At 50.6% G+C, this 23,798-nt stretch overlaps 6 protein-coding genes across 6 annotated transcripts; 4 read left to right on the top strand and 2 right to left on the bottom strand.

The window, feature by feature from the left end:
• Positions 1–2,600: 2,600 nt before the first annotated feature.
• HOO65_020627 (CFEM domain protein) lies at positions 2,601–3,175 on the top strand (the record flags this gene model as incomplete). Its single annotated transcript, XM_071007070.1, has 2 exons — positions 2,601–2,681; positions 2,753–3,175. 2 exons carry the CDS (start codon positions 2,601–2,603, stop codon positions 3,173–3,175), a joined length of 504 nt encoding a protein of 167 aa, XP_070861265.1.
• A 4,218-nt stretch (positions 3,176–7,393) lies between these two features.
• HOO65_020628 (uncharacterized protein) lies at positions 7,394–8,778 on the bottom strand (the record flags this gene model as incomplete). Its single annotated transcript, XM_071006777.1, has 3 exons — positions 7,394–7,756; positions 7,821–8,127; positions 8,591–8,778. 3 exons carry the CDS (start codon positions 8,776–8,778, stop codon positions 7,394–7,396), a joined length of 858 nt encoding a protein of 285 aa, XP_070861266.1.
• An 87-nt stretch (positions 8,779–8,865) lies between these two features.
• Positions 8,866–10,163, bottom strand: HOO65_020629 (uncharacterized protein; the record flags this gene model as incomplete). The annotated part of the gene is made up of 2 exons (XM_071006820.1): positions 8,866–9,094; positions 9,973–10,163. 2 exons carry the CDS (start codon positions 10,161–10,163, stop codon positions 8,866–8,868), a joined length of 420 nt encoding a protein of 139 aa, XP_070861267.1.
• Positions 10,164–12,237: 2,074 nt separating this feature from the next.
• Positions 12,238–14,901, top strand: HOO65_020630 (uncharacterized protein; the record flags this gene model as incomplete). The annotated part of the gene is made up of 3 exons (XM_071006455.1): positions 12,238–13,088; positions 13,184–13,646; positions 13,729–14,901. 3 exons carry the CDS (start codon positions 12,238–12,240, stop codon positions 14,899–14,901), a joined length of 2,487 nt encoding a protein of 828 aa, XP_070861268.1.
• A 926-nt stretch (positions 14,902–15,827) lies between these two features.
• On the top strand, positions 15,828–17,643 carry HOO65_020631 (aldehyde dehydrogenase; the record flags this gene model as incomplete). Its single annotated transcript, XM_071006633.1, has 2 exons — positions 15,828–15,965; positions 16,126–17,643. 2 exons carry the CDS (start codon positions 15,828–15,830, stop codon positions 17,641–17,643), a joined length of 1,656 nt encoding a protein of 551 aa, XP_070861269.1.
• Positions 17,644–18,245: 602 nt separating this feature from the next.
• HOO65_020632 (Retrovirus-related Pol polyprotein from transposon TNT 1-94) lies at positions 18,246–22,613 on the top strand (the record flags this gene model as incomplete). Its single annotated transcript, XM_071000117.1, has 1 exon — positions 18,246–22,613. The coding sequence occupies one exon, from the start codon at positions 18,246–18,248 to the stop codon at positions 22,611–22,613; it is 4,368 nt and encodes a 1,455-aa protein (XP_070861270.1).
• Positions 22,614–23,798: the final 1,185 nt, after the last annotated feature.

Here is a 23,798-nt window from a genome sequence, read left to right on the forward strand (position 1 = left end):
GGCACAGACACACACTGTAAGCCAAGGCAATCGGAGGTTAATCCTTGCTAGTTTCATAAAGAATTTCAGTGGCTATTTTCTTGTTTTTTTTTGTTATTTTTTGTTATTTTTTGTTATTTTTTTTCTTTTTTTTCTCTCTTCTTCTCCTCTTGTTTTCGTCTGTGGGATCTCCGATATAAGGTAGAGGAGAAAAAATCTTGATGCACCTTGGCTTTTACTCGCATGAAGTTGGCTTTGCCTTGACTACTTAAGAGACAGGTGTAAGTGGCTGGTATGCTGTCACATGGGTTTGTCCTCACCGTTCTCTTGTCTTTGTCAGCCCATTGGGAGTCTAGACAGCGCACCGAATTCGTCCTGGGGAGCACTAAAGGTAGGACAGGGTCTCAATAGCTACAGAGGGGCAAGGGCTTTATTCCATAGTTCCAGGACGAGAAGCGGCTAGCTCTTCTTTGTTATCAACAGCCAAGTTGTCTTTAAGGTTAGCAGTAGTTTGATTAGGGCAAAGCGGCACAGAAACTAACTAACAGGAAGAGAGAAATAGAGACCCCGGGAATGAAAGGCAACTAAAGGCGAGCTTGCTTACAAAAACCTTGTAGAAATACGAGGGTGCTTTTGAAATCAAACCCCCCCTATGGACCTACAGACAGGCAAGACATAACCGAGAAAAACAAGGCGATCCAAGCCACCATAGGAACGGATAGACGAGAGGGAAGGGGACGAAGGCCAAGGCGAAGCGAGCACAAAACGAAAATAAGAAATAGGAATTTAACCATATCTATACACGCCTGCATACAAGTATGGCTGGACAAGAATGAGAGGGCTGGAACATGATATATGCATAGGGGCAAAATGCCGCGGTCAAGACCGACCGACCACGACGACCCCGTGACTTTTTTTCTTATGCCGCGTAGTGTTACGGCTTCGACCATGTAATCCGAGAGGGATGGAAGGGAGACAAACAAAAGAAAGGGGTGCTTGAAAAGAAATAAAATAGCTAATAACAGAGAGGAATCACCAGAGACATAAGCGCGGGGAGGCACATAGGGGCAAGACAAAGGCTCAGTCGCAGCTCAGGGGCACTATCTTCCAAGTAAACAGCATCAAAGCATAGCAGAGCAAGGGTATGGCAGGATAAAAAGCCCGCCTGGTAGCTTTTTTTTTTTTCTGTTTTAATTATGTCCGGAGGCATCTTTAACCTTAGATCATGGCTGCTTTGAAATTAGAAATACCAGTTGCAGCTCACTATTTTATTACTTATTCCTGTTTTTGCCTCTTCTCTTGACCGTTTCTCCACGCTCCAGAGCAGAAGGGTGGGCCGGCCCTGGGTATGTAACAACCAAGGGTCTGTGTGGTGTGTTGTTGTGTGCTTGTGCGTAATGAGCGTATGTGCGTGAACCAATGTGCGTGTTGTTGCTGGGGCGTTGTGTGTGGGTGGCATTGTGATCTTTTGCTACATCGCATCTTCATTCGCACCTCCGTGAGCTGGCCCAAGCTTTGTCGTCTTAGCCTGTATGGCGTTGGAAAAGGAGGGGATAATATGGCGAGAAGGAGGAGAAAGAGAGGGGGCAGACAGGCTGGTGCTGGTGCAGTTGGGCTAGGGTCTGGCTGGCTGGCTGGCTGGCTGGGCTGGACTTGTTGCTGAGCATTGTCTATGATATGATATGTATGTACGCTGATCTTTGCGTATTGCAATACTAGGCCACTGTACATACATAAAGCATATGCACACGTACCGTTGTGTTGTGTACATACACGAGATCTTATGCACATGTACTGTATACATGACTGTATACATGACTGTATACATGTCATTAATACACAGAGCGCTGCTCGGAAATAGAGCCCAAGGAAATAGCAAATCTACGTTAGGGAAAGAACCTTCACGAAAACAGAGGAAAATAGAAACTGCCTTGTTCAGAAGGTGGCGGTACCGGGCGCAGTTCCCATTTTGAGGCGCAACTGCTATCTCTGTATCTCGTGCCCGCACTACAGCACGATTCGCTGGGGACGCCACTTCCGTTCCATTCGCATCCTTTGCTTGCGCGTCTAACCTTGGCTCTACAGCACCTAGACGGAAAGGAAAGGCAAGATCCCACCTCGCCAGCCAGCGCAACTGCAGCAACCAGGGAAACTGCAACTGCAAACCCTTTTTTCTTTTCTTTTTTTTTTTTTTTCTTTTTCCCACCCAACTTGCAACTCAACCCCGGCCCCTCCTTCCCTTCCTTCCTGGCTTTTGCCCTGTCCTCCCCCCGTTGTTGCATGCACAAATTTGGATTTGCCCTTCCTTCCTTTCCTCTTCCCTAGTCCAGGCCTCCCCTTCCTGAAAGCTTAAAAGGCAGTCACGTCCACGTCCAGTTCCTTCCCCAAATCTTTCCTGAGATCTCTTCATCAAGACAAGCTTTTGTTCATTGCTCTCTTCTCCGTATTTCTTTCTTTCTTCTTGTTGTTTATTTCTTTGTCTTCTACTTTTTTTTTCTGTGCCTTTATTTTATTCACGCCACTCTCAAACGAATCATTCTTGTTACTCTCTGAGAGCAGTTGTCTTACCCGAACTTGAACATATCTTCTATCCGATAATTATTTACACCGCACCATCCACAATGAAGGCCTCTACTATCTTCCTTGCTGCCATTGCCGGCGTTGTCTCGGCCCAGACCAGCACCAGCCTGCCCAGCTGCGCCGTAAGTACACATTGAGCCCACCAATGAGTGACGTTGTTCAGCACGCTCTAACACAGAATCCTTCGCGTTAGACCAACTGCGTTAGCGGTTTCACCTCTGGCTCTACTATTGCCGACTGCTCGCAGGGTGATGTCGCCTGCATTTGCGGCAACAACGACTTCTTGAGTCAGATCGCCTGCTGCCTCGTCGATGCTTGCAACGAACAGGACCAGGCCTCAACTCTCAGCTACGCCAGCAACCTTTGCGCTGGCTTCGGTGTCACTGTTCCCGATGCCATTGCCTGCAACACTTCCGGCTCGGGCTCCAACTCTACCACCTCTGGTGTTGCCGGTCCCACCGCCAGCCGCACCAGCACCGCCGTCGGCACCGGCTCCGCCACATCCACCTCTACCTCTACCTCCACTTCTTCCCAGATTGCCGGTGCTGCTGCCCTCTCTGGCTCTGCTGGCGTTGCCGGTGTTGCCGGTCTGCTGGCTGCCTTCGCCCTGCTCTAAGATGCTTGACCCATTGTCGGGTTGACGGTGAAGAGGCTGTTAGATGGCTGGAATGCTGGCCTTGGCCTGTATGGCTTGAAGACGATGCAATTGGGATCAGGAGAAGGATTCTTAGTTGCTGGTATACCCAGAGAGATAGACTTACATCTGCTGAATATAATATTAATGGCAAACCTGAAAACAAACATGCGCCCAATGCACACCATCCATTTTGTAAACAGCCGACCTGGCGGTTGTTGATGTCCGTAGGGTTAGGGTTAGGGTGAACCTGTGTGCACAATGCACTGTTACACAACGCTGGTGGGAGAACACACGTGTCTTTGATGGCGATATTTAGAGGGTACAGCGACTACTCTATCAACGGAGGACTATGTCACTGAACTGTTGCGCTCGAAATGTTCCAAGATAATCAACAGAACCCTAATCTGGCAGCAATGTTGGGGTAGAGCGTGCCTGGCTAAAGCTATTCTAACGATGTTTCCCCTGTTTTTATTTCCCTTCATGCCTTTGAAGGGGCTACAACTGAATAAAGCCGTAAACAAACGTGTAACTCGGACGGTATGGCGTGTTCAGAGATCACGTTAGATCAGATGATTGGAAAAGTTGGAGAGGAGAGTGAAAAGGCGGAGATTTTTTCTGCCGTGGCGGTTCTGTAAGAAGTTGGCTGCCATAGAGGAGAGGGGGGGGGTTGTTATGGTGGCCCTACTGCGCACCGAGCACTGGCAATGTCTGGGCACCACGGCGTTTATATTGTACGTGTGTAGAGGTCTTTTTGAGCACAGAGGCCATCCACACTCAGTCTTCCTCTGCTCCGGGACGTTGCACGTTGCAGGAAAGCCCCCTCCATCCAACTCCCACTCAATAATGTATGACTTGGTCAAGCTGAGAGGGGGGGGGAGGGGGGCATGTGAACGGACGCCTTGGACAGGGCTGTCGTCTCTTTTTTGTTCATGTGTATTGAGATTTCATCATTCATCCTGCGAGTCTCATTTTTACGCAAAAAGGAAATTGTCAACGGGGCCTGAGGAGGACGTGTCTATCTATCTGTCTTCTCCTTTCTTGCTTGGCGGTCTGTTTATGCAGAGACAAAACAGAAGAGGACAAAGAAACAAGGAAGAGGAGGAAGAAAAAAAAAGCAAAACAAGAAAGATGATGGTATGGGACGAAGGATGGAAGGAAGAGGAGGGGCGCTTTAGAAGCAGGCCCTGGGCGTTCTAGAAGGGGGTGCCCTTCTTCTTATTCTTGCCCCTACATCCCGGCTTTTGGCTAGCTGGCTGGCCCTTTCCCGCTTGGGGCTTCTTTTGTTCGTCTGTTCGGGCTGCGTTGCCTGAAACGCTGCGGCTTTGATGGAGCTCTCGGATGTACAAGGCCAGGCCAGGCCAGGCCAGGCCAGGCCACATCGGGTCAAGGCCACATGTAAACACAAGGAGCAGCAGAACAAAGGGAAAGGAAAAAAAAGAAAGAAAAAAACAAACAAGAAAAGCCACGAGGAACAATAAACCCCACCCACAGGGCTACCAGATGACCCAGCCTAGCCCAAGAACCAGGTGCGAGGCCGAAGTGTATGTAGCCAGGCCATCTGCATGCATCCAGACAGCTGCAAGGCAGCCCTATCCTCCCTGGGATTAAAGATAGAACACCAACCTACGACACCCATCATACTCGGGCTATTATTGTACAGCCGCAGAAAAAGACCTAGAAAATAGATAGCCTGAAGCCAGAGTAACCCTCCTTCACCAAGCCCTCCTTGAACCCTGAGGGTGGATGGGCGTCGTTTTCCTGTCTCCTTGCTCTTTTCGTGTATTGCATACATGAGATGACATGCCTCCGGGCCGTCGATCCCGGAGGAGGACCAGCTTTGGCGAAAGGGGGGCGTATAGGAGAACAAGAAAAAGAACAAAAAAAGAACAATGGAAGGGAAGATCGAACAAAAAAGGAAGAACGAGGAGCCCTTCCCAAGCACAGCTAGAGCAAGGCCCCCCTCCCCCTCCCCCTCCCCTCCCCTCCCCTTCCCCCTCCCTCCTCCTCTCCCCTCCTCCCTTCTCCCCTTTGCCTCGTCTCTTTTCACTCTCTTCTCGTTATGTTTACACCCCCTTCCTGGTTGTTGGAACACACAAAAAGGGAAAATAAGGAAAAAGAAAATAGCCCAAAAAAAGAGGCCAGGTCCTGTGATATATGCGTCTGGTGTCTGAGCTAAATTGTACTCTTTGTCCTCGTCACAAGACGGCGAGGGCGAGGGGGACAGTTTGGATGTGAGATGCGTGGGAGGGGAAAGCGAAGCGGGTGAGCGGGCACTATGGACGGACACATAGAGGGAAAGCGAGATAGAGGAGAGGGAGGGGAAAGAGAACGAACAGACTGCAGGTCCTTCTTGTGTATGTGTGTGTCTACGGACTGGCCTCGAGATATGCACTGGGCGGACTGGACCGCCACGAGGATTTGGAGGAGGGCTCGAGCAAGAAACATATAAACTCAGACCCTTCCCTCTTTGTCTGCCAGGCTGGCTGGCTTGGACTGTCTGGCTGTCTGTCTGTCTGTCTGTAGCAGCATTGTGTTGTGTCTCTTAGTTTATCTCTTCCACTTCTTCCCTCTCTTCCTGTTCTTCTTCTTGTCTTTTGACTTTGGCGTGTAAGCTCCTTCTCTCTTCCTCTTCTTTCGACCTTTGGTGGCTTGTTGTTGTTATTGTTGTTGTTGTTGCTGCTGCCACTAGCAGCCCTTCCTTGCCCCCCGGCTAACCCCTTCTATTTCTTGCGCCAGACAGGAAACGGCCCTCGCTGAACATCTTTCTTCTTACTCTTGTCCTCGCTGCGGAATGTGTGACTTTACCAAGAATTACTACGTCTACACAGGCTGTCTCGACCCGGGAGCGCATTTCTTCGGTACTTCGATCGACGGTAGCCAGAAAGGAGCGTGTGCCTCGGGGCCACATGAGCGGTATATCGTGATGCCGGGGCGCTGTCCGTTGTGCTTGGGTTAGACGGCTGTTGTATTGTAGATGCACAAGCTGCGGGTTCGGGCCGTACTACGGGCTTTGCGACGGCCCAAGTCCTTGTGATCGTGATGCAGCACAGCACAGAACAGAACAGCACTCCCTCCCTCTCTTACGGCCTCTCTCACACTCACTCTCTCACCCCCGCTCTCACACTCTCTTTCACTTCTTCCCTCCCCCCATCGCTTTGGTGTCTCTCGCTTTATTTCCATTTCCTCTTTTCCTCCTTTGTCCTCTTCTTCTTTTCTCTTCTCCCCTCTTGTCTCTGCCCCCCCCCCCCCCTCTCTTTCTCGCTCGGTTTTCGGTCTGGTCTGGCTTCAATAGAATGAATGGGCTTCAGGTTATATGCATGTACACGGCGACAAACTCTTATCATTTTTGCCGATGGCGTTGTCTAGACTCAATAGAATTTTGCTTTTCTTACTTGCATTGTTGCTCTTCAAACTTGCTGCTACTAGCAATCTGATACTGGGACTCCGGAAATTAGCAGCAAAGCCACAGGCCCCAACCTGCAAATCACCCCGCGAAGCCTCAGTGACCATGGCAGAGCGTTTCAGCTTCACTTTACTTGAAGAAATTAACACTTCTTGGCCGGGTGCTAGACTGGGCACGGCTGACATGGTCTTGCTTAAAACCAACCAGCCCAGCCCAGCCCAGCCCAGCCCAGCCCGCTCTGACTTTGGGGGCTGAGTGGCCCTTCTGTCGATCGACCGTCTCTAGACTTGCAGGCATGGGCGGGCTACAGCTGGACGTTACAGCCGTGGCTGCTGCCACAGGCCGTTTGCAGGCGGCCGCCCGTGTATTTATAGGCTATCATACCATGTAGCATTGGCCGATCAATAATGTGTGTATTTATAGGATTTGACGCACTGAAATTAAGCACCATGCCCCCCCTCTCTACACCCACGCCATGCCCTCTAGCTCAGGCGTTTCCATCACGTATCGTCGTCACGTTTCAATCTCTTGAGAATGCACCACATGGCCTATATCTTCCTCATATGATTCCACAACTGTCTTCCATCGCACCCCCTGCATGTTGGAGACATCCGTGAGTCTGAAGGTGTCTTTCAACCTTCTCATATCCATGCTCTCGATTGGCATTGGTTCTGGAGGCGCCGTATGGATTGCAAACTGGAAGTGGTGTCGCTGCTCGGCGTACCTGTCGCTTAGGCCAACTAGTCCGCGCCGTAGCTTTCCCTTAGCCAGATACGCTGCACGCGTGAGCCATGTCAAGGCAACATCTTCGTTGCCCGAGCCCGGCCATTGCAAGCATGCATGGCTTGGAACCATATGCGCTCCTTTTCTTCCGCAGCGGCTGTCCAGCCACTTGGCCTAGTGAGGAGCTGGCGGACGCCATAGACTAGTTTTGTGTTGTTCTTGGGAAAAGCGAAGCTTTCGAGTGAGTTTTTTGAGGCTACAAAGGTTCCCGCATAGCGCTTCATAAGTGCGGCCTCAGCGGGGGTTTTGTCGGAAGCATTTTCACGAACAAGGAGCTGTGGCCGGAGGGCGGCCAGCTGGTCAATGAGGCGCCAGCTAGACTGGGCGATGAGGCCATGCATCACGGTGTCACCACTGGCATCAAGGATTTCAAGCTCTGAGAAGTATTCACCAAGATAACTAAGGAACAACGACACAAAGCGGGGGATGCAGTCTTACGTGCACTCGGACTTGAAAAATCCGGCGCGTGCCGTTTCTGGGATTGGATGGACGGATTTGCTGGAGGCTTTGGAAGGCAACGTGGGCGGGCGTGAAGCCACTAGACTCTACATGGCTGCGTTGCTTGAGTAGCTCATGGAGAAGCTTTTGGTCGAAAATGTCCGGCAAGGCGCGAAGTATGGGGGGCTCAGGCCGGCCGAAGTGGCAGGCTAAAAGAAGCGGCGTGTTGCCGGCGGCTGTAGGCAGCTCGATGGTCTTAGGGAGCTCTTTGATGAGGTAGTCGACTAGATACTTGGAAGGGGCGTGGCTGAGATTAACTTACATCTCAAGATACCCGGCCAATTTGGCTTTTGTCATATTCAGCCCGTCTCCTGGTTCTTCTTGGAAGCCAAACTCCGCTACTACTGGCGCAGGAGCTTGGGGTGGGAGTATTTGCTGAAATCTGGGCTCTTAGAACCCCGCTGCTCCGTTTCCCCAGACTTGGGATACAACTCAGCAGCACAAGTCTTCTCGCCTCTTTCTAGCCGCCAGAGAGTCTCGGTGGTCCCCTTAATGGCACTTTCCTATCTTCCATGCTGCAGCTTGCCAGTTTCCGCTCATCTAGTCTGTGGCTCCGTTCACACCCCTCTTTGGACATTTCAATCGCAAGCATTTTGCTAGGGGCAAGACACGGGAGAGGGAGTCTAGTGGCGGTATGAGCCAGGAGCAGCTGAATCTTGCGCTGCATATAGCTTCTCTAGCTCTGGGCTAGATTGGCGGCAGGATCATACTTTTGCAAATACTCTAGGTTTTCGCGGAGAAGATCGAGCACTGTGAAGATAGACTCCAAGGCCCAGCTGTGATAAGGTGTCATCAAGCCACCCCGGCTAACGGCGTTGACGTTGACGTTGACGTCGACGCCTTGCTCGACTAGAAACTCGACTATAGATAGATGAATGCACGACTTTAGCGCATCCATAATGTGTTGTTCTGTACGCCTCCCAAGGTTGGCGAATGTACCCTGGGGGGAGGGGGCCGAGACTGGAAGACTGTTGCGCTCTAGCCACTACATCCTCGTGCCCCCCTCAGGCGGCACAGGCAGCAGGCAGTTGACAACAGACGAGCCGACAGCCACAACATTAGACTGGTCCATGTTGGCCAGTGACTGCTCAGAGAAGACAGCAAAGCTCTTGCGGAACTCATCCAGATTGGCCACAGTAGCCAGCGAGGCTTGGGCGAACAGGTTCCACAGCTCACTCTCGTATGCGCGGTACGGCGCTAAGATGGCGCCAATGCTAGTGTTTAGGTGATTAGCAATGTGCTGGATCAGCTGGTTTAGCGGGACGGGGACTTGAGGCAGGCCCGAAATTGTGAACTAGTAACAAGGTAGAAAAAGGATGGCAAAGAAGAGGTACATCTCAGAAAAGTAGGAAGATTATATGGGTGAGGCCGTCGTTTAATGCCCCATTTCTACTGCATATGAAGCTGAGTAACGTTCGTTCTTATTGGGCGGGCATCTGCACAATGACTACTCATCTACAGCTCCTCCACCCACCCCCTGTAGCCCGCCTAAAGTCTCACAGGGAGTACCTTAAGTCATAATCGGGCAAGACGAGAGTGCAGTTTAGTTGGCTGTATTGCCAGGTTCTCCTGTCTTAACCATAGCTTTCTAGCCCGTTCCCCCAACCCAACCTAGCCCTGCCGAATTCTTTTTACCCATTTCTAGGCATGTCTCTTTCCTTAGAACCACGGAGCTCGAAGCACGACAAGCGGCCGTTGTCATTGTAGATCAGATCGTCTAAACGCCATCCACTCATTAGCAATATGCCCCCCTCATAGTTGGGCCTGGATATGTTGCACATACTTAAGTCGACCGTTGTTCGGTATAGCTGTCCAGTGGACGTGGCGCATGTACAGGTTAGTAATGCCGATTTCAGCTTGTCATCGCGTTTGGTCATGCAGTCGTGGCACGAGTTGATAAAGAGGCCTCTATACATAGCTCGCGGCTCATTAGTGGACTGGTTTGGCAAACTCTCGGAGGTGCGGGAGCTCACTCTTTGGCAGCTACAAGCTTGCCTTGTTTGTTGGCATAACAGTGGCGCAGTGACAGTCTTTCCTCGTTCGTTAGCAAACCGGCTTTCCTGCTGACGTTCTCTCAGTCTGTCAAACTCACTGGCTGTAGTCGTAGTCATAGTAGTGGGGGTTGTTGTTGTTGCAAAACGTGCCAATAGTGTCACCATTCCGGATCTGCACATTCTGCCATAAGCATGACCGAGCAAACCCCCTGTCATTGCCTTGAGCAGCAACTAGTGCTGGTGCCTGGAAGGCGAGCGTGGCGGTAAGAGTAGCAACAAGGAAAGTCATTGAGGAAAACATAGTGTCAAGGGGTATACCAGAGACCGGCCTGGGATAGAAGGAAAAGAAGGAAGTAGAAAGCCTAGATATTGATAAACAGGACGAGCTGTGCAGATAGACAAGAGCATAGAAAAAGCTGGGAGGGCGAGGGCCAGTGGGCTCTACTTTTTATACCACTTGGGTTGCTTTTCACTTGCTGGCTGTGCCATGCTCTGCCATGACTTACTGTGTACACTCCCAACTTCTCAATCGTCACTGGCTCGTAGTCAACTGTCTCGGACGTCTACGGGACTCCTCGACTCTGTGACGCCGTGTGTCTTTGGACTCCTGGGCTTTTGCCAAGTATTGCTCCCTCTTCTTGCACAAGGCGGTGTCTGCTCAGTCTGCCCAGACAGTCTCCGGAACAGCGGTTAAGGAGGTACGGCGGAGAAGGGGTAGGGCTGTCATCTTCTTTGTCTCCTTTCCTTTGTCTTGCAAATGTGCTAGTATGCTATGCTCTCCGTTTCTCCGTGATCCCTCTGCGTAGACGTCACCTTTTCTGTCCCTCCCCCCGATATTGCCCCAAGTCCCAATGAGTCTCCCACGACGACGGGTCACCATCTCATTGGTCAGCAAGTTACCGGGTCTGTGTTCTCCTTTGCATTGGCCTTCTCGCCCTTCGTCTCTCTCTTGCCTTTATCTGTGTCACCCTCACACTGCAAACCGTCACACGATTCCCTGTCGTGTAGTACAGCCTGCCCAGACTGAGACTTTTCTCCTTAGTTCCTTAGGCTTAGACCCAGGCGTAGACTATGACGCTCGTCTGGCTCTTCTCCTTCCTTTCCTAGCCTTCTCCCATTGATTATCTAGTGCATCAACTGCACCTTTAACAAGCCACAGAATCTCGCAGTACCGCGCAGCCAACCGGTAGGAAGAAGGAAAGAAAGAAAAATGGTAATTGAAAGACTTGTCTCACATCTTGGCATATGAAAGATTGTTCTTGAGCACTTGGTCCCTACCCCCGGCTTAGCTCAGGCTCAGATCAAGACACATGGGGCTATACCTTGCCACCCCCCGTTCCCTATTTCCATGTTCATGTTCAGACTACAGTTGAAAATCTCTGCCAGCTCTGCAACGTGCTACGCAGCTTGGCCAACCCTGAGTCTCGCCCAGCCTGGGTGACTTTAACAGGCGAGGTGCCGTGTAAGTCGAGATTAGGGTTATTTTCGTGTACCCAAACCCTAAAGAGCTCACTAGCTTGTTCTACCGTTCGCATTCATATTAGCGGAAAAGCTGACCTCATGAAAAAGGGGGAGAGCAAAAGCTTTTTCTGGCGCTGAAAATCGAAGCTAAGCCGAAAGTGCAAGAGAAAAAGGAATGCGCCAAGCTTTTGCTGGAGGAGCTTGACCAAAGTTAGTGACGACATGAGCGGAGGATCGAGTACCAAGGGCTGTTAAAATGAAGCGGGTTTCATACTGTACTATCCTATAGGGAGTTGCCCAGCTTGCACAGTGCAGAAATCCCCACTTGCTGCTATTCATCATGTACTTTTGGTCGCTTTTCTGCTTTGCTCTTCACTTCTTGTCACAGTCCCTTGATCCCAGCCCGTCAAAGCTCCTCCAAATGGCTTAATGTCCAGCCAAACACGAGGTGATCTGCTTGTCCTTGGCTTTCTTCTTCTTTCTTGTCTTTCGCCTAACCTCTGCGAAACAAAATCAACAAAGAAAGCGCGCCGTCCTGCTGGAAAAGCCCGAGGCCACACATAAATCAAGACACGGCACGGCATATTCATTCCAGCTGGCTTCTTGGATTTTTCCTTTCGCTTTTATTGTCCGTCTTTTTTTTTGGGCTCCTCTTCGCTTATTTACTTTGCTGTCTTGTTCTTGTTTTGCTTCCCTTGTGCATTGGGATCGAGTTTCACTGGCTTTATCTTGCTCCAAAGTAGAGACCTGTCCTTGTCCCTTGCCCTTGCCCCCCGGCCCGTCCCCGTGTCCATCTTATATACCCCTCTCACGACGAGTCTGTGATTTCAAAGCTCCCATCAATCAACTTTCGAGCCTTCGCTGTTCCACTTGCCCGAGGCCTTTGCTGCCCCTTCTCTGCCATGTCACACTATGCGCGACCAACAGCTAGTTCCGGCATCCATGCCAGCGCTACCGACCCGAACCTTGATCTTGACTCCTCCGATGACGAACAACCGGTGCACTACCGCAGCAAGCGCCACGGCCCAGGAGCCTACAATGAGGGACCACATGCAGACGCTCATACCTCTGCAACGCGCTGGCGCCACCAAGAGTCCAGCTCGTACGCGCGCCATGCCGTGCCACGTGACTTGGGGGCGCCACGCAGCACCAACGACCTCGCAGACTTTCTCAATTCTAGCCGCATTGAACCGCCGGCCAATGCTAATGGAAACAGCGGGACTGCGCACCAGCCAATTCAGCTACCGCCAGGCGTTGCGGCACCTCTCGAATCGCAAGACCCAACACAGGTTCTCTGTGGGCCTATGATTAACTACCGTGGCATGGCTGATAACGGATGCTGGCTAGGCAGTGTGCTAGTAGTCACGTGTGGCGGTGGTGCGACGGTAGGAAATGCGCCGCGTCTGGCGTTGACGGCTGCGACGGCACCAAGGACGGCTAGTCCGCAGATGCCAGAGATGCTGGGCACCTGTTTGTACTCAGACCCGCGATGCACGTTCTGGCAGTTTTCGCTCGAGGTGCCACTGCTTGAGGTGGCGACGCGCTGGCGCTATGAAATGCCAGAGCTTCATGCCAAAGGTAGCAAGAAGCTCCCAGCACGCGAGTTTTATGTGCCGGCAGCGACAGAGTGCATGCGCAGCATGTTCTTTTCATGCAATGGCTTTAGCATTGGCACTGATGAGGAAGCCTGGAGCGGGATTGCGTTGTGGAACGATGTGTTGAGGCGGCATAAGCAGGAGCCTTTCCATGTCATGTAAGTTGCTGGTGCTGGGATTTTCGGGCTTCCTTCTCACGTTACGCTTCGCGCTTCATCCTGCTTTGACACTAACTATTTATTCCCTCTTGTAGGATTGGTGGTGGCGACCAGATATATAACGATAGCATCCGCATTCAAGGCCCGCTTCGCGAGTGGACGCAAATATCCAACCCAAAAAAGCGTCGCGACCACGACTTTTCAGACGACTTCCGGCGCAAGTGCGACAACTACTACCTAGAAAATTATATTTCGTGGTATAGCAGAACCGAGTTTGCCGAGGCCAATAGCCAGATCCCCCAGCTGAACATTTGGGACGACCACGACATCATCGATGGATATGGCTCGTACGTTGATGAATTTATGCGCTGCGATATGTTCCGTGGCATTGGTGGCTGTGCTTACAAGTATTACATGCTGTTCCAGCACCATCTGCCGCCGCCACGCTATTCGTACACCACCGACAAAGCCGGCCCTGAAATTCAGATGGCCAACGTCTATGTTGCTCCATTGGAAAACAATGTGTCGAGCATGTATATTCGGGGGCCCAAGCCTGGAGTACGTAAAGAACCGACCAACAGCTCTGTCGATTGCTTTGTTAGCATACTAGCAGATAACACGTACTGACATCCTTTTGCAGCCGTATATTGAGCAACACGCGTACCACATATATGCCTCCCTTGGCCCTAGAATGGCCATAATGGGGCTCGATGCTAGAACCGAGCGTACACGACATCAAATAAATTTCCCCGAAACCTATGACCTGCTCTTTGATCAGCTGCGGAATAAACTCGCCACTGCGAGAAATCAGGGCGAGCCGATTAAGCACCTACTTTTCCTGCTTGGCATCCCCATCGCCTATCCCCGCCTTACCTGGCTTGAAAACATCTTCCGCAGCCCAGTTATGGCACCTGTTAAGGTGCTGAACCGACACTTTGGCGTTGGTGGCAGTCTTTTTAATCAATTTGACGGTAACATCGATCTTCTGGATGATCTGGATGACCATTACACAGCCAAGACGCACAAGCTGGAACGGCGCGAAATGGTTGAACGCTTGCAGGCGATTGCAGCTGAGTTTTCAGTGCGTGTGACATTCCTTGGTGGCGACGTGCACCTGGCGGCCATGGGGCGCTTCTACTCCAACCCCAGCCTTAAAATACCTGCAGAGCGTGACTTTCGCTTCATGCAAAATGTCGTGTCCTCGGCAATCGTCAACAAGCCGCCGCCGCAGGCGGTGGCTAACTTGCTCGCTAAACGCAACAAAATCCACCATCTCAACAAGGAGACCGATGAGACTTTGTTGAATATGTTTGACCGTGACCCGGGCTCGACGGCATGCACGTCCAAGAACAACCATTGCACGATGCCCAGCCGCAACTTTTCTATCTTGACAGAAAATTCTCCGATACGAGGCATTGCACAAAACGGCTATGGATACCACCACCCGCCTGCGTCAAGCGCTCCAGCCACCACCCAAGGCAGCAAGTTCGAGGGCGTTAGCGGCCATGGGCCCATGTGCGAGGATGAGTTTGGTGCGGGAACACAGCACAAGGCGGCTGATTTCAACGCGCATGGCAAAGGCTCAGATAGTAGCCTGGATGTGGTCATATATGTAGAGATGGAGCAATCAGATCGGGAAGGCCACACATGCGGCTATGGAGTGACGATACCGGCGCTCGAGTACCGGGGCCCGGTGCCCAATGTATGGCAGACGCCGTTCCCGTCGTCGGAGCAGCATAACGAGAGCCCCCACCGGTCAAAGCGGGGTGCGCATAGCCACAGCGACAGCAGTACGACGGGCATCAGTGACTGATGTGTTTGTTGGCTAAGATGGTGGGGAGAAGGTAGTGCGGGCGCTTCTTGGAAGCTGGAGGTCACGTGATACTCGCATTTTGCATCTGTGCTTTGCTCCTTCCCGCTGTGAATCCTTCAGCTGTGAGTGGTGGTCATGTGATGTGGGGTTGAAGATGTTTGCTTTCTGCCGGGCCTGGAGTATACAGTATACGAGCCAACGTTGTTACGGGTTGTGCTTCTAAGCGTCTTGGTTTCTATTCTATATTCTATACTCTCCCTAATCTATTTCATTGTCGTACCTCATTGCTTTGCGACATCGCAACCGTTGGCTATGCCTGAGGGCCTACGCCCTTGCTGTGACTGTCACGTGCCACATAGGTGTTTGCAGCTTGTCGCTCCTGCGAGCAAAAAAAGGCGGGGCTTTACATTCTGCACCCCCCAAAGCCGTGATATGCCGCTCCAAGGATCGTGAAGCTCTCTGGTAGAAGCCAAAGGAGCAAAAATATAGAGAGAACAGGTCGCTATAAATGCCAGCCGATTTCGGATTTTTCACGATTGGGAACAAGTAGCGAATTTATTGTATTTTATTGAGTGCTGCTACATACAGACTTCAGCGTTTTGGGGACTTCTCCACTAAAAAGTACTTCGATTCTTAGGCCGTGATAAGCCGGCGTTTCTATTGGTGAAGCTTGCTTGAGTTGGAGCTTCACACTGACGACAAAGTAAAAGGGAGAGCTACGACTACTAATCTGAGGCTGCATTTTTGTGCCTTTTTTTTCCCCCTTTTTTCTCCTCATCTTTGCCCTTTTAGCTGTAGGCCTCCTTCTCTTTCTTTCTTACTTTCTTTGTTCTTGTCGCACACCATAACTGCCAGGTCTCTTCCAAAGTTACCCCAACAGGCCTGACTTCTTTTTCTCCCCTCGCATCCCAAGCCCATCTCCAACAATGGCGCCCTTCACTTCGCGATCTGCCTCATTGGTAGCTTCTAGACTTGGTCTGCGTGCGACCACCTCTTCGGTATCCAGAGCTACCTATGCTACCTTTGCTTCATTCCAGACTCCTGCTGTGGACAACGAGCCCAATGTACGCCCTACACCTATCCTTATCTGCCGTGATCAATGTCTTGCGTTGACTTGCTAACAACTAATTGGCAATTGGAATAGCACCACTATGCCCCCGGATCTTCGCAGCGTGCGGGCCTCACCGCTGCTGTTGAATCCCTAGACAAGAAGCTCCCCTCAAGGTTCCTATTGTCATTGGTGGCAAGCATATCACCTCCTCAGCCACCCAGAAACAGGCCAACCCTGCCGACCATTCCTCCACTGTTGCCGAGTACTCGACTGCCTCTGCCGCCGATGTTTCCACTGCCATTGATGCTGCTCTGGCGGCCCGCGAATCATGGGCCAACCTCCCATTCTCCGACCGAGCTGCTGTTTTCCTCAAGGCCGCAGATCTGGTCTCCACCAAGTACCGCTACGAACTCATGGCTACTACTATGCTAGGCCAAGGCAAGAACGCCTGGCAAGCTGAGATTGATACAGCCGCCGAGTTGGCCGACTTCTTCCGCTTCAACGTCAAGTATGCTACAGAGCTGTATGCCCAACAACCTAAGCACAACTCACCTGGCGTTTGGAACCGCGTTGAGTATCGACCGCTCGAGGGCTTTGTCTATGCCGTGACACCGTTCAACTTCACTGCTATTGCTGGCAACCTCCCTGGCGCCCCTGCCCTAATGGGCAACGTTGTTGTGTGGAAGCCTTCGGACTCTGCCATCCTCAGTAACTGGCTAGTTTACAAAATCCTCCTTGAAGCCGGTCTGCCACCTAACGTCATTCAGTTCGTGCCAGGCAACGCGGTAGAAATCACCGAGACAGTTCTTAAGCACCGAGAGTTCGCTGCTCTGCACTTTACCGGTAGCACAGCTGTGTTCCGCAAGCTCTACGGCGAGATTGGCCAGGGCATTGCCGAGGGCCGCTACGTGTCGTACCCGCGTGTAGTGGGTGAAACGGGTGGCAAGAACTTCCACCTGATCCATGGATCTGCTGATATCGACAACGCCGCGCTGCAGACAGTACGTGGTGCATTTGAGTACCAGGGCCAAAAGTGCAGCGCTACATCGCGGCTGTATGTGGCCAAGTCAGTGTGGCCGGCGTTCCGCGAAAAGCTTGTGGCCCACACCAAGAGCATTGTACAGGGCGACCCACGCACCGCAGCTAGCTTCATGGGCCCTGTGATCCACAGCGGGTCCTTTGACAAGCTGGCTGGCGTCATTGACGCTGCCAAGGCTGACAGCGAGCTGAAGCTCCTGACAGGCGGCACCTACGACAAATCCAAGGGCTTCTACATTGCGCCAACCATCTACGAAACATCAAGCCCGACCCACAAGCTGCTCAGCACGGAGCTATTTGGGCCCATTCTGACGGCATATGTCTACGATGACGCAGCTCAGGACGGGCTTGAGCGGGTGTGCAAGCTGATCAACAGCACGGGCGAGTATGCGCTCACGGGATCCATCTTTGCGGCGGATCGCGAGGTGGTGCGGTTTGCCGAGGACCGTCTGCGCGACTCGGCAGGCAACTTTTACATCAACTGCAAGTCTACCGGTGCTGTGGTTGGCCAGCAGCCCTTTGGCGGCTCACGGGCGTCGGGCACCAACGACAAGGCGGGTAGCCAGACGCTGCTAGCACGGTTTGTCAGTATGCGCAGCATCAAGGAGGAGTTTATGGCCACTACCAAAGTGGTTTACCCGTCAAACGAGTAGGCTGGATGAAAAGGCGCATGTTTGTTATCATGGGAGCGGTTCTTAAGTTGGGCGTAGTTGGCATCGGGAAGCGCTGGTCTTTGCTGTATTGTAATTCTCTCTTTTTTTACGTTATTTTATCCTGGTTTTTTTTTGTCTTTTGCCATTTTCCATACACCAACATCCTAAACTGAGCACGTGCGCACTCCGATGAGCTCCTGTGCTTCTGTGCAAGACAAGAGAATAGGTGGGATTGGAAGAAGGGGGGGGGGGTGTTGTGGAGAATCTGACCCTATTCGGTAGAATGTCGGATAATCACACGATTTATATATGGTTACCTGTCCTGAATAGCATGTAAAAACTTAGTTCTCTTAATATATAACCTAATTTCATAACAGGTTATGAGCCCGGTGCTTCTACAGCTAAGAACACCTCTACAAGATCTAAGAAGTTCGCTTACATCGCACACATATCAGACAACTGATATCCGCCGATAAAATCGGAACAATCTAGATATATCCAAACCGAATCCCTGAAAATCTGTGGACAGATACACGCGTCAAGAAAACAACGCAACAATCGAACACAACGGCACACATTCGGCAAATCAACCAACCAACAAAATGAATCCGGAAACGCCATCGGCTCCAGAAAAGGAGATACAGGCGGACCTCGCGACACTGATAATGTCGTTAAGCCAGGCGATCAAATCGTCTACCACTCCAACCAACTCCGATCAACAACCGAAAACGACGGCAAGACTCCTGGACCCGACAATAATCAAGAGTACAAAACTCACAGACTTAAACTGGACCAACTGGTCAACCAACATGATCAGGAACTTCAAGGGTCTTGGGATACTGTATCTCTTCAAGGGCCTTGAAGAAGAGGAGTTTCTAAATGCCATGGACGTAGAAAAAACGGACAGAGAAAAGGCTGAAGACGAGACGGAGGCCCTGGGCCTGATTCGTGCAAGCCTAGATGAAGAAACCCTTGACTATATCGACGGTGCACCCAACGCTAAACGATGCTGGTCAATGCTACGGATGAGATACAAAATATCTACCGACCAACAGCACGCAAAGCTGATCGAAAAAGTGTTCCAAGACATGGAATGGAAGGAAGGAGACAGAATGTTCCAAAAATGGTTAAAAATCCAAAACAAGTTCGGAGAGATCCCCAACTTCGAACATCTATTGGATGGAACAACCACAGCCTGCATGACAACCAGGCTCATCATTCATCTCTGGGCAAACCGCCTCCCTCGGAGCATTGCGACCATTCTCGAGAGACACCTGAAACTTTCCCAAGGGAAATGGACGGATATCATGTACAAGATCGATGACGAAATCGACTCCCTTCCCAAAAATTTTCAAAAGACAAGTTCGAGTTCTGCTTCAAACCAGACACGACCCGATCAAAGCCAGCAGCGGTCAAAGACCAAATGTTTCTTCTGCACAAAGCTCGGACATCGTGAAAGCGAATGCAGAACAAAGAAGACATGGGAGCGTAGAAACATCACCGCGAACATGAGTCTAATGGACGAGAACCAAAGTAAGAAAACCCCCAACCATTGGATCGTCGATAGTGCATCCACACACAACTTGACAGGCGACCTAACCAAAATCTACAGTCTCCGAAAAATAGACCCCATCCCAGTGTTCTGGGGTGGCCTTAGGCTGGACACACGAATGGTTGGGTTGGCAAAGATAAATGTTGGGGGTGCTTACATAGTCATAAATGTCTACCACGTTGAAGGGTTGAACCATAATCTTCTGTCCGTAAAGAAATTGTGCCGAAAAGGATTGGAAGTAACTGCAACTGAATCAAGAGCCTTCATCAGGCGAGGTCGCAGATACACGAATCTCATCGAGAAAGATGGGCTATACACAACTCCATGCGTAGAAACCGAGAGACCAGTGGCAACACAAATGACATATGAAGAAGCTCACGTCAAGTTCGGCCATGCAGGTGAACAGAAACTGAGGAAGATTCACCAACAATCGGCCGATAAGGAAACTTGGACCATCGCTGCGAAACCAGACAATTTTCACTGCCAAGTCTGTGTCAAAGGAAAAATCACGAAGATAAATGGCCATTCCCACAATCTTGCGAGCCAAGAGCCCCTGGACCTGATTCACATGGACATATCAGGACCTCACCCTACGGCTGTCAACAAGGCACAATACTACATCATTGTAGTAGACGACTCATCCAAGTACAAATGGGTTTTACCGATTCAGCATCGCCGAGATGCCCCAGATGTACTAAATGACTGGAAGCGACAGATAGAACTTAAAATGGGAAAAACAATCAAGGCATTCCGAACCGACAATGCACCGGAACTAAAGAAATTAACGCTCCGATGGCAAAAGGATTGCGGATCTGATGCTCAATTTACAATCCCAGGTACATCGAGTCAAAACGGAACAGCAGAAAGGGCAATCAGGACAATCAACGACTCGACTCGCACAATGATACTCGACGCTTCGATGCCAACCATGTTCTGGCCATATGCTGCGGTTCATGCAGCATTCATCGCAAACAGGGCAAGCATCACAGAATCCAAATCTCCTTTTGAACTTTTCTTCAGCATACCCCCGAACGCTACTCACATCCACAGGTGGGGATGCAAGATCATATTCCACAACGCACACGACAAGAACCCGAACACCCAACAAAGAAACAAGATGGATGCTCGAGGCAGAGAAGGAATTCTACTATTGATCGACGAAAAGGTAACTGGGAGATACGTCTGCTGGGACATCAAGAAGAGAAAAGCATTCATCACGGAGTCATTAAAATTTTTCGAGAGCAACCCAGGGGGCTCACTGCTGGACGAAATCCGGTCAGAAGATGGACAACTGGAACCTTCCAGGAGCCCAGAAAACGACACAAGTAACAAACACACGTCGAATGTTACGACCGGAACCACAAGTCAAGAAACCAGCGATGAACAAACCTCCGCCATCATTGACACCGCGCCAAATGACGAAGAAGAACATAATGAAGAGGAACGTGATGAAGATGAACCAGAACCCCAGATGGACACAACGCCCCCAGATGGAGACAATCAAATGGAGGATATCGTGAACGAGGAACCCATAACTGCAGACATCCAAACCGATCGGGAACACGAGGACACACAGACCATGCAGACAACACAGACAATGCAACGAACGGAAACACCCATGGACATAGACACACCGGACAACATTCAAGAGAGGATCAACAGGCAGCTCCAAGACCTCTACACACGCGGCATCCTGAAGAGACCATATGCACAAATCCAACAGAGGGGAGACAAGAGCGACGACCCTGCGGCAAAAAGAATCAGAGCCATGATGACAAAACTTGCCGAACGCGAACCAAGGACATACGCAGAAGCCGTGAACCACCCGAAGCTTGGAACGGAATGGCGAGAAGCCATTGAAACAGAAGTCAAAACCTTGCGCAAGTTTGGGACATGGACAGAGGTGCCATACAAAAAAGGCATGAAACTGATAACGACAAAATTTGTTTTCAAGATCAAACCAGGCATAGACGACCAACCCAGGAAACTCAAGGCTAGGCTGGTGGCACAAGGCTTCAAGCAGATACGGGGCTTAGACTTTCACGAAACATATGCCCCAACTCCAAGACAGGCAACGACCAGAATATTCTTCGCCCTGGTATGCACGATGGATCTGGAATGTCACAAGGTAGATGCGACAAATGCTTTCGCACAAGCTGAACTGGGAGAGATGGTTCATCTAACCCCACCACCTTCACTTCACAAGAACGGAGTGGTATGGAAGCTCAACAAAGCCCTATACGGCCTCAAGCAGGCGTCGTACGCATGGCGAAACAAAATAGCACCCTGTCTGGCGAAACTTGGACTCATCCAATGTCCAGAGGACGAATGCATCATGATCGATCCAAAGAAGGGAATCATGATCCTGATTTACGTCGACGACATTGCGGTTGCGGGTCCCAACAAGGAAACGATTCAAAAGTTCATCTCAGGCCTCGCGAACATGATTGGAATCAAGGACATGGGGGAACTGAAGACCTTCTTGGGTCTCGAAGTATCACGAGACAGAGGAGAGCAGAAAATGTGGCTGACACAAACACATTACATCAACAAAATGGCAGAAGAACTGGACATGACAGCTCATAGAGCTCGCCCCATAGGCGCTCCGATTGGCTCCTGGGACGTACTGGAACAGAAGCAACCTGGAGAAAAGGCTGCAGACAAAGCAACTTTCCAATCAATACTGGGAACACTAATGTACCCGAGCGTTATGACCAGACCAGACATCGCCTTCGCCACATCATCTCTATCACAACATACCTCAGATCCAGCCGAAAGACACCTCGATGCAGCCAAGAGGGTGGCGAGATATCTACGTGACACCAATAGATACGGCATTGAGTTCACATCGCCGCGCCGTGGGGGAACGGATGAATTCTTGGTGGGATATTCCGACGCAGACTATGCAAACTCGAAAGACAGAAGATCCGTATCAGGCATGGTCTACACGTTAGCAAACGGCCCAATACACTGGAAATCTCAAAAGCAACGAAGTGTGGCTACCTCAACCACCGAAGCTGAATACATCGGATTCACTCCATGCGCAAAAGAAGGAATATGGCTGAACAGATTGGTAAACTGGTGCTTAGAACAGTTGAAGACGGCACCAAACATCAGCCAAACCGCACAGCTTATCAAAGTGAAGAACAACACATTGATGTACGGAGACAACCAAGCTGCTTTGAAGATTGCTGGGAACCTGGGAGCCAGTTCCAAGACTAAACACATCGACATCCAATACCACGCCGTCAAGGAATGGATTCGTGATGGCAAGATAACACTGAAATACGTCACCACCGACAACATGCTAGCTGATGGATTCACAAAACCACTGATAGCCAGAAAGTTCAACACCTTCAGATCTCAGATAAATGTGAACCCTGCCCCAGAAGCCATACACCGATTGGACATCGAATAGTGCAGATTCTGGGGGAATGTTGTGGAGAATCTGACCCTATTCGGTAGAATGTCGGATAATCACACGATTTATATATGGTTACCTGTCCTGAATAGCATGTAAAAACTTAGTTCTCTTAATATATAACCTAATTTCATAACAGGGGGGATTGAAGTAAAAGAAAGCCAATATCTAACGAGGGGAATTGCCCACGTGGTGGCGGTTCAGATAGAGGGCAGGAAAGCACAAAGGAAGCCTAGAATAGAGCAGTTACAGGACAATACAGGAGGCAAAATGCTCGTGCCCATGCTAGGAGAGGTTTGATGTACATACAGGCAATAAGTACAGCCTAGAAGAAAAAAAAAAAATCGGTAAAATAACAATCAAATCAAACCTATTATTATCGTGCCTTCCCAATTTGCAAGCCATGTGGTGCTTTGGCGCCCTATGATTCGCTGGCGCTCTCTTGCATGTGATTGGCCAGTTCTAGGGGTTAAGCACTCTCTGCTCATTGATACCAACCAGCTTTACAAACTGTGAAGAAGTCCAGTGTGAAGAGAAGAGCGTGAGAATACTTGGAGTGCCAACTAGCCGACGAAAAACTCACACATCACGCTCACATATACTGGAAGAGCCATCTGGCGTACCATCAGTACCTGGTGCCCCTCCTATCTCTTCCCTCCTCCCTCCACGTCCCGGATGCGATGCCATGTTCTATTCCTAAAGCTATAATTGGTCCCTTGTCACTGCCGGTCTGTCGACACACAAACAACTAGGCCTTTGTTTTGTCTGGGCCATCCTTCCTACTCCCCCCCCCCAAAGTTCTTCCCTTGTTCTGTATCGAGGCAAGCTCAACACTCGACTTGAACCAATTTATTCTATTCATCCTTGGCCCAATACACGCCATACAACTAGACACTTGTGTTGAGCGCACGTTTTGGATGGAGCTCGGCCTTGTCCTTGCTTCAGTGGATGTAGCTTGTGCTTAAAGAGAGCGAAATCTTGGACTGTGGTGTCTGCTGCTACTGGCACGCTGTCCTTTCCCATCTTTCTTCTTTTCTTCTCCCTCTTGTCGTTTTACTCTTGCTTTCTTCTTTTCTTCTCTCCTCTATATTCCCGCTGCGCTCGCTCTGTCGTGTCTTATACTGCCGACTTGCAAAAAGAAAAAGGCTTGCTGGCTTCTTCCGCCTCACCTACTATCACCAC

Source organism: Ceratocystis lukuohia (assembly GCF_044167205.1).
Source record: "Ceratocystis lukuohia strain C4212 chromosome Unknown Supercontig2_pilon, whole genome shotgun sequence".
Classification (NCBI taxonomy): domain Eukaryota; kingdom Fungi; phylum Ascomycota; class Sordariomycetes; order Microascales; family Ceratocystidaceae; genus Ceratocystis; species Ceratocystis lukuohia.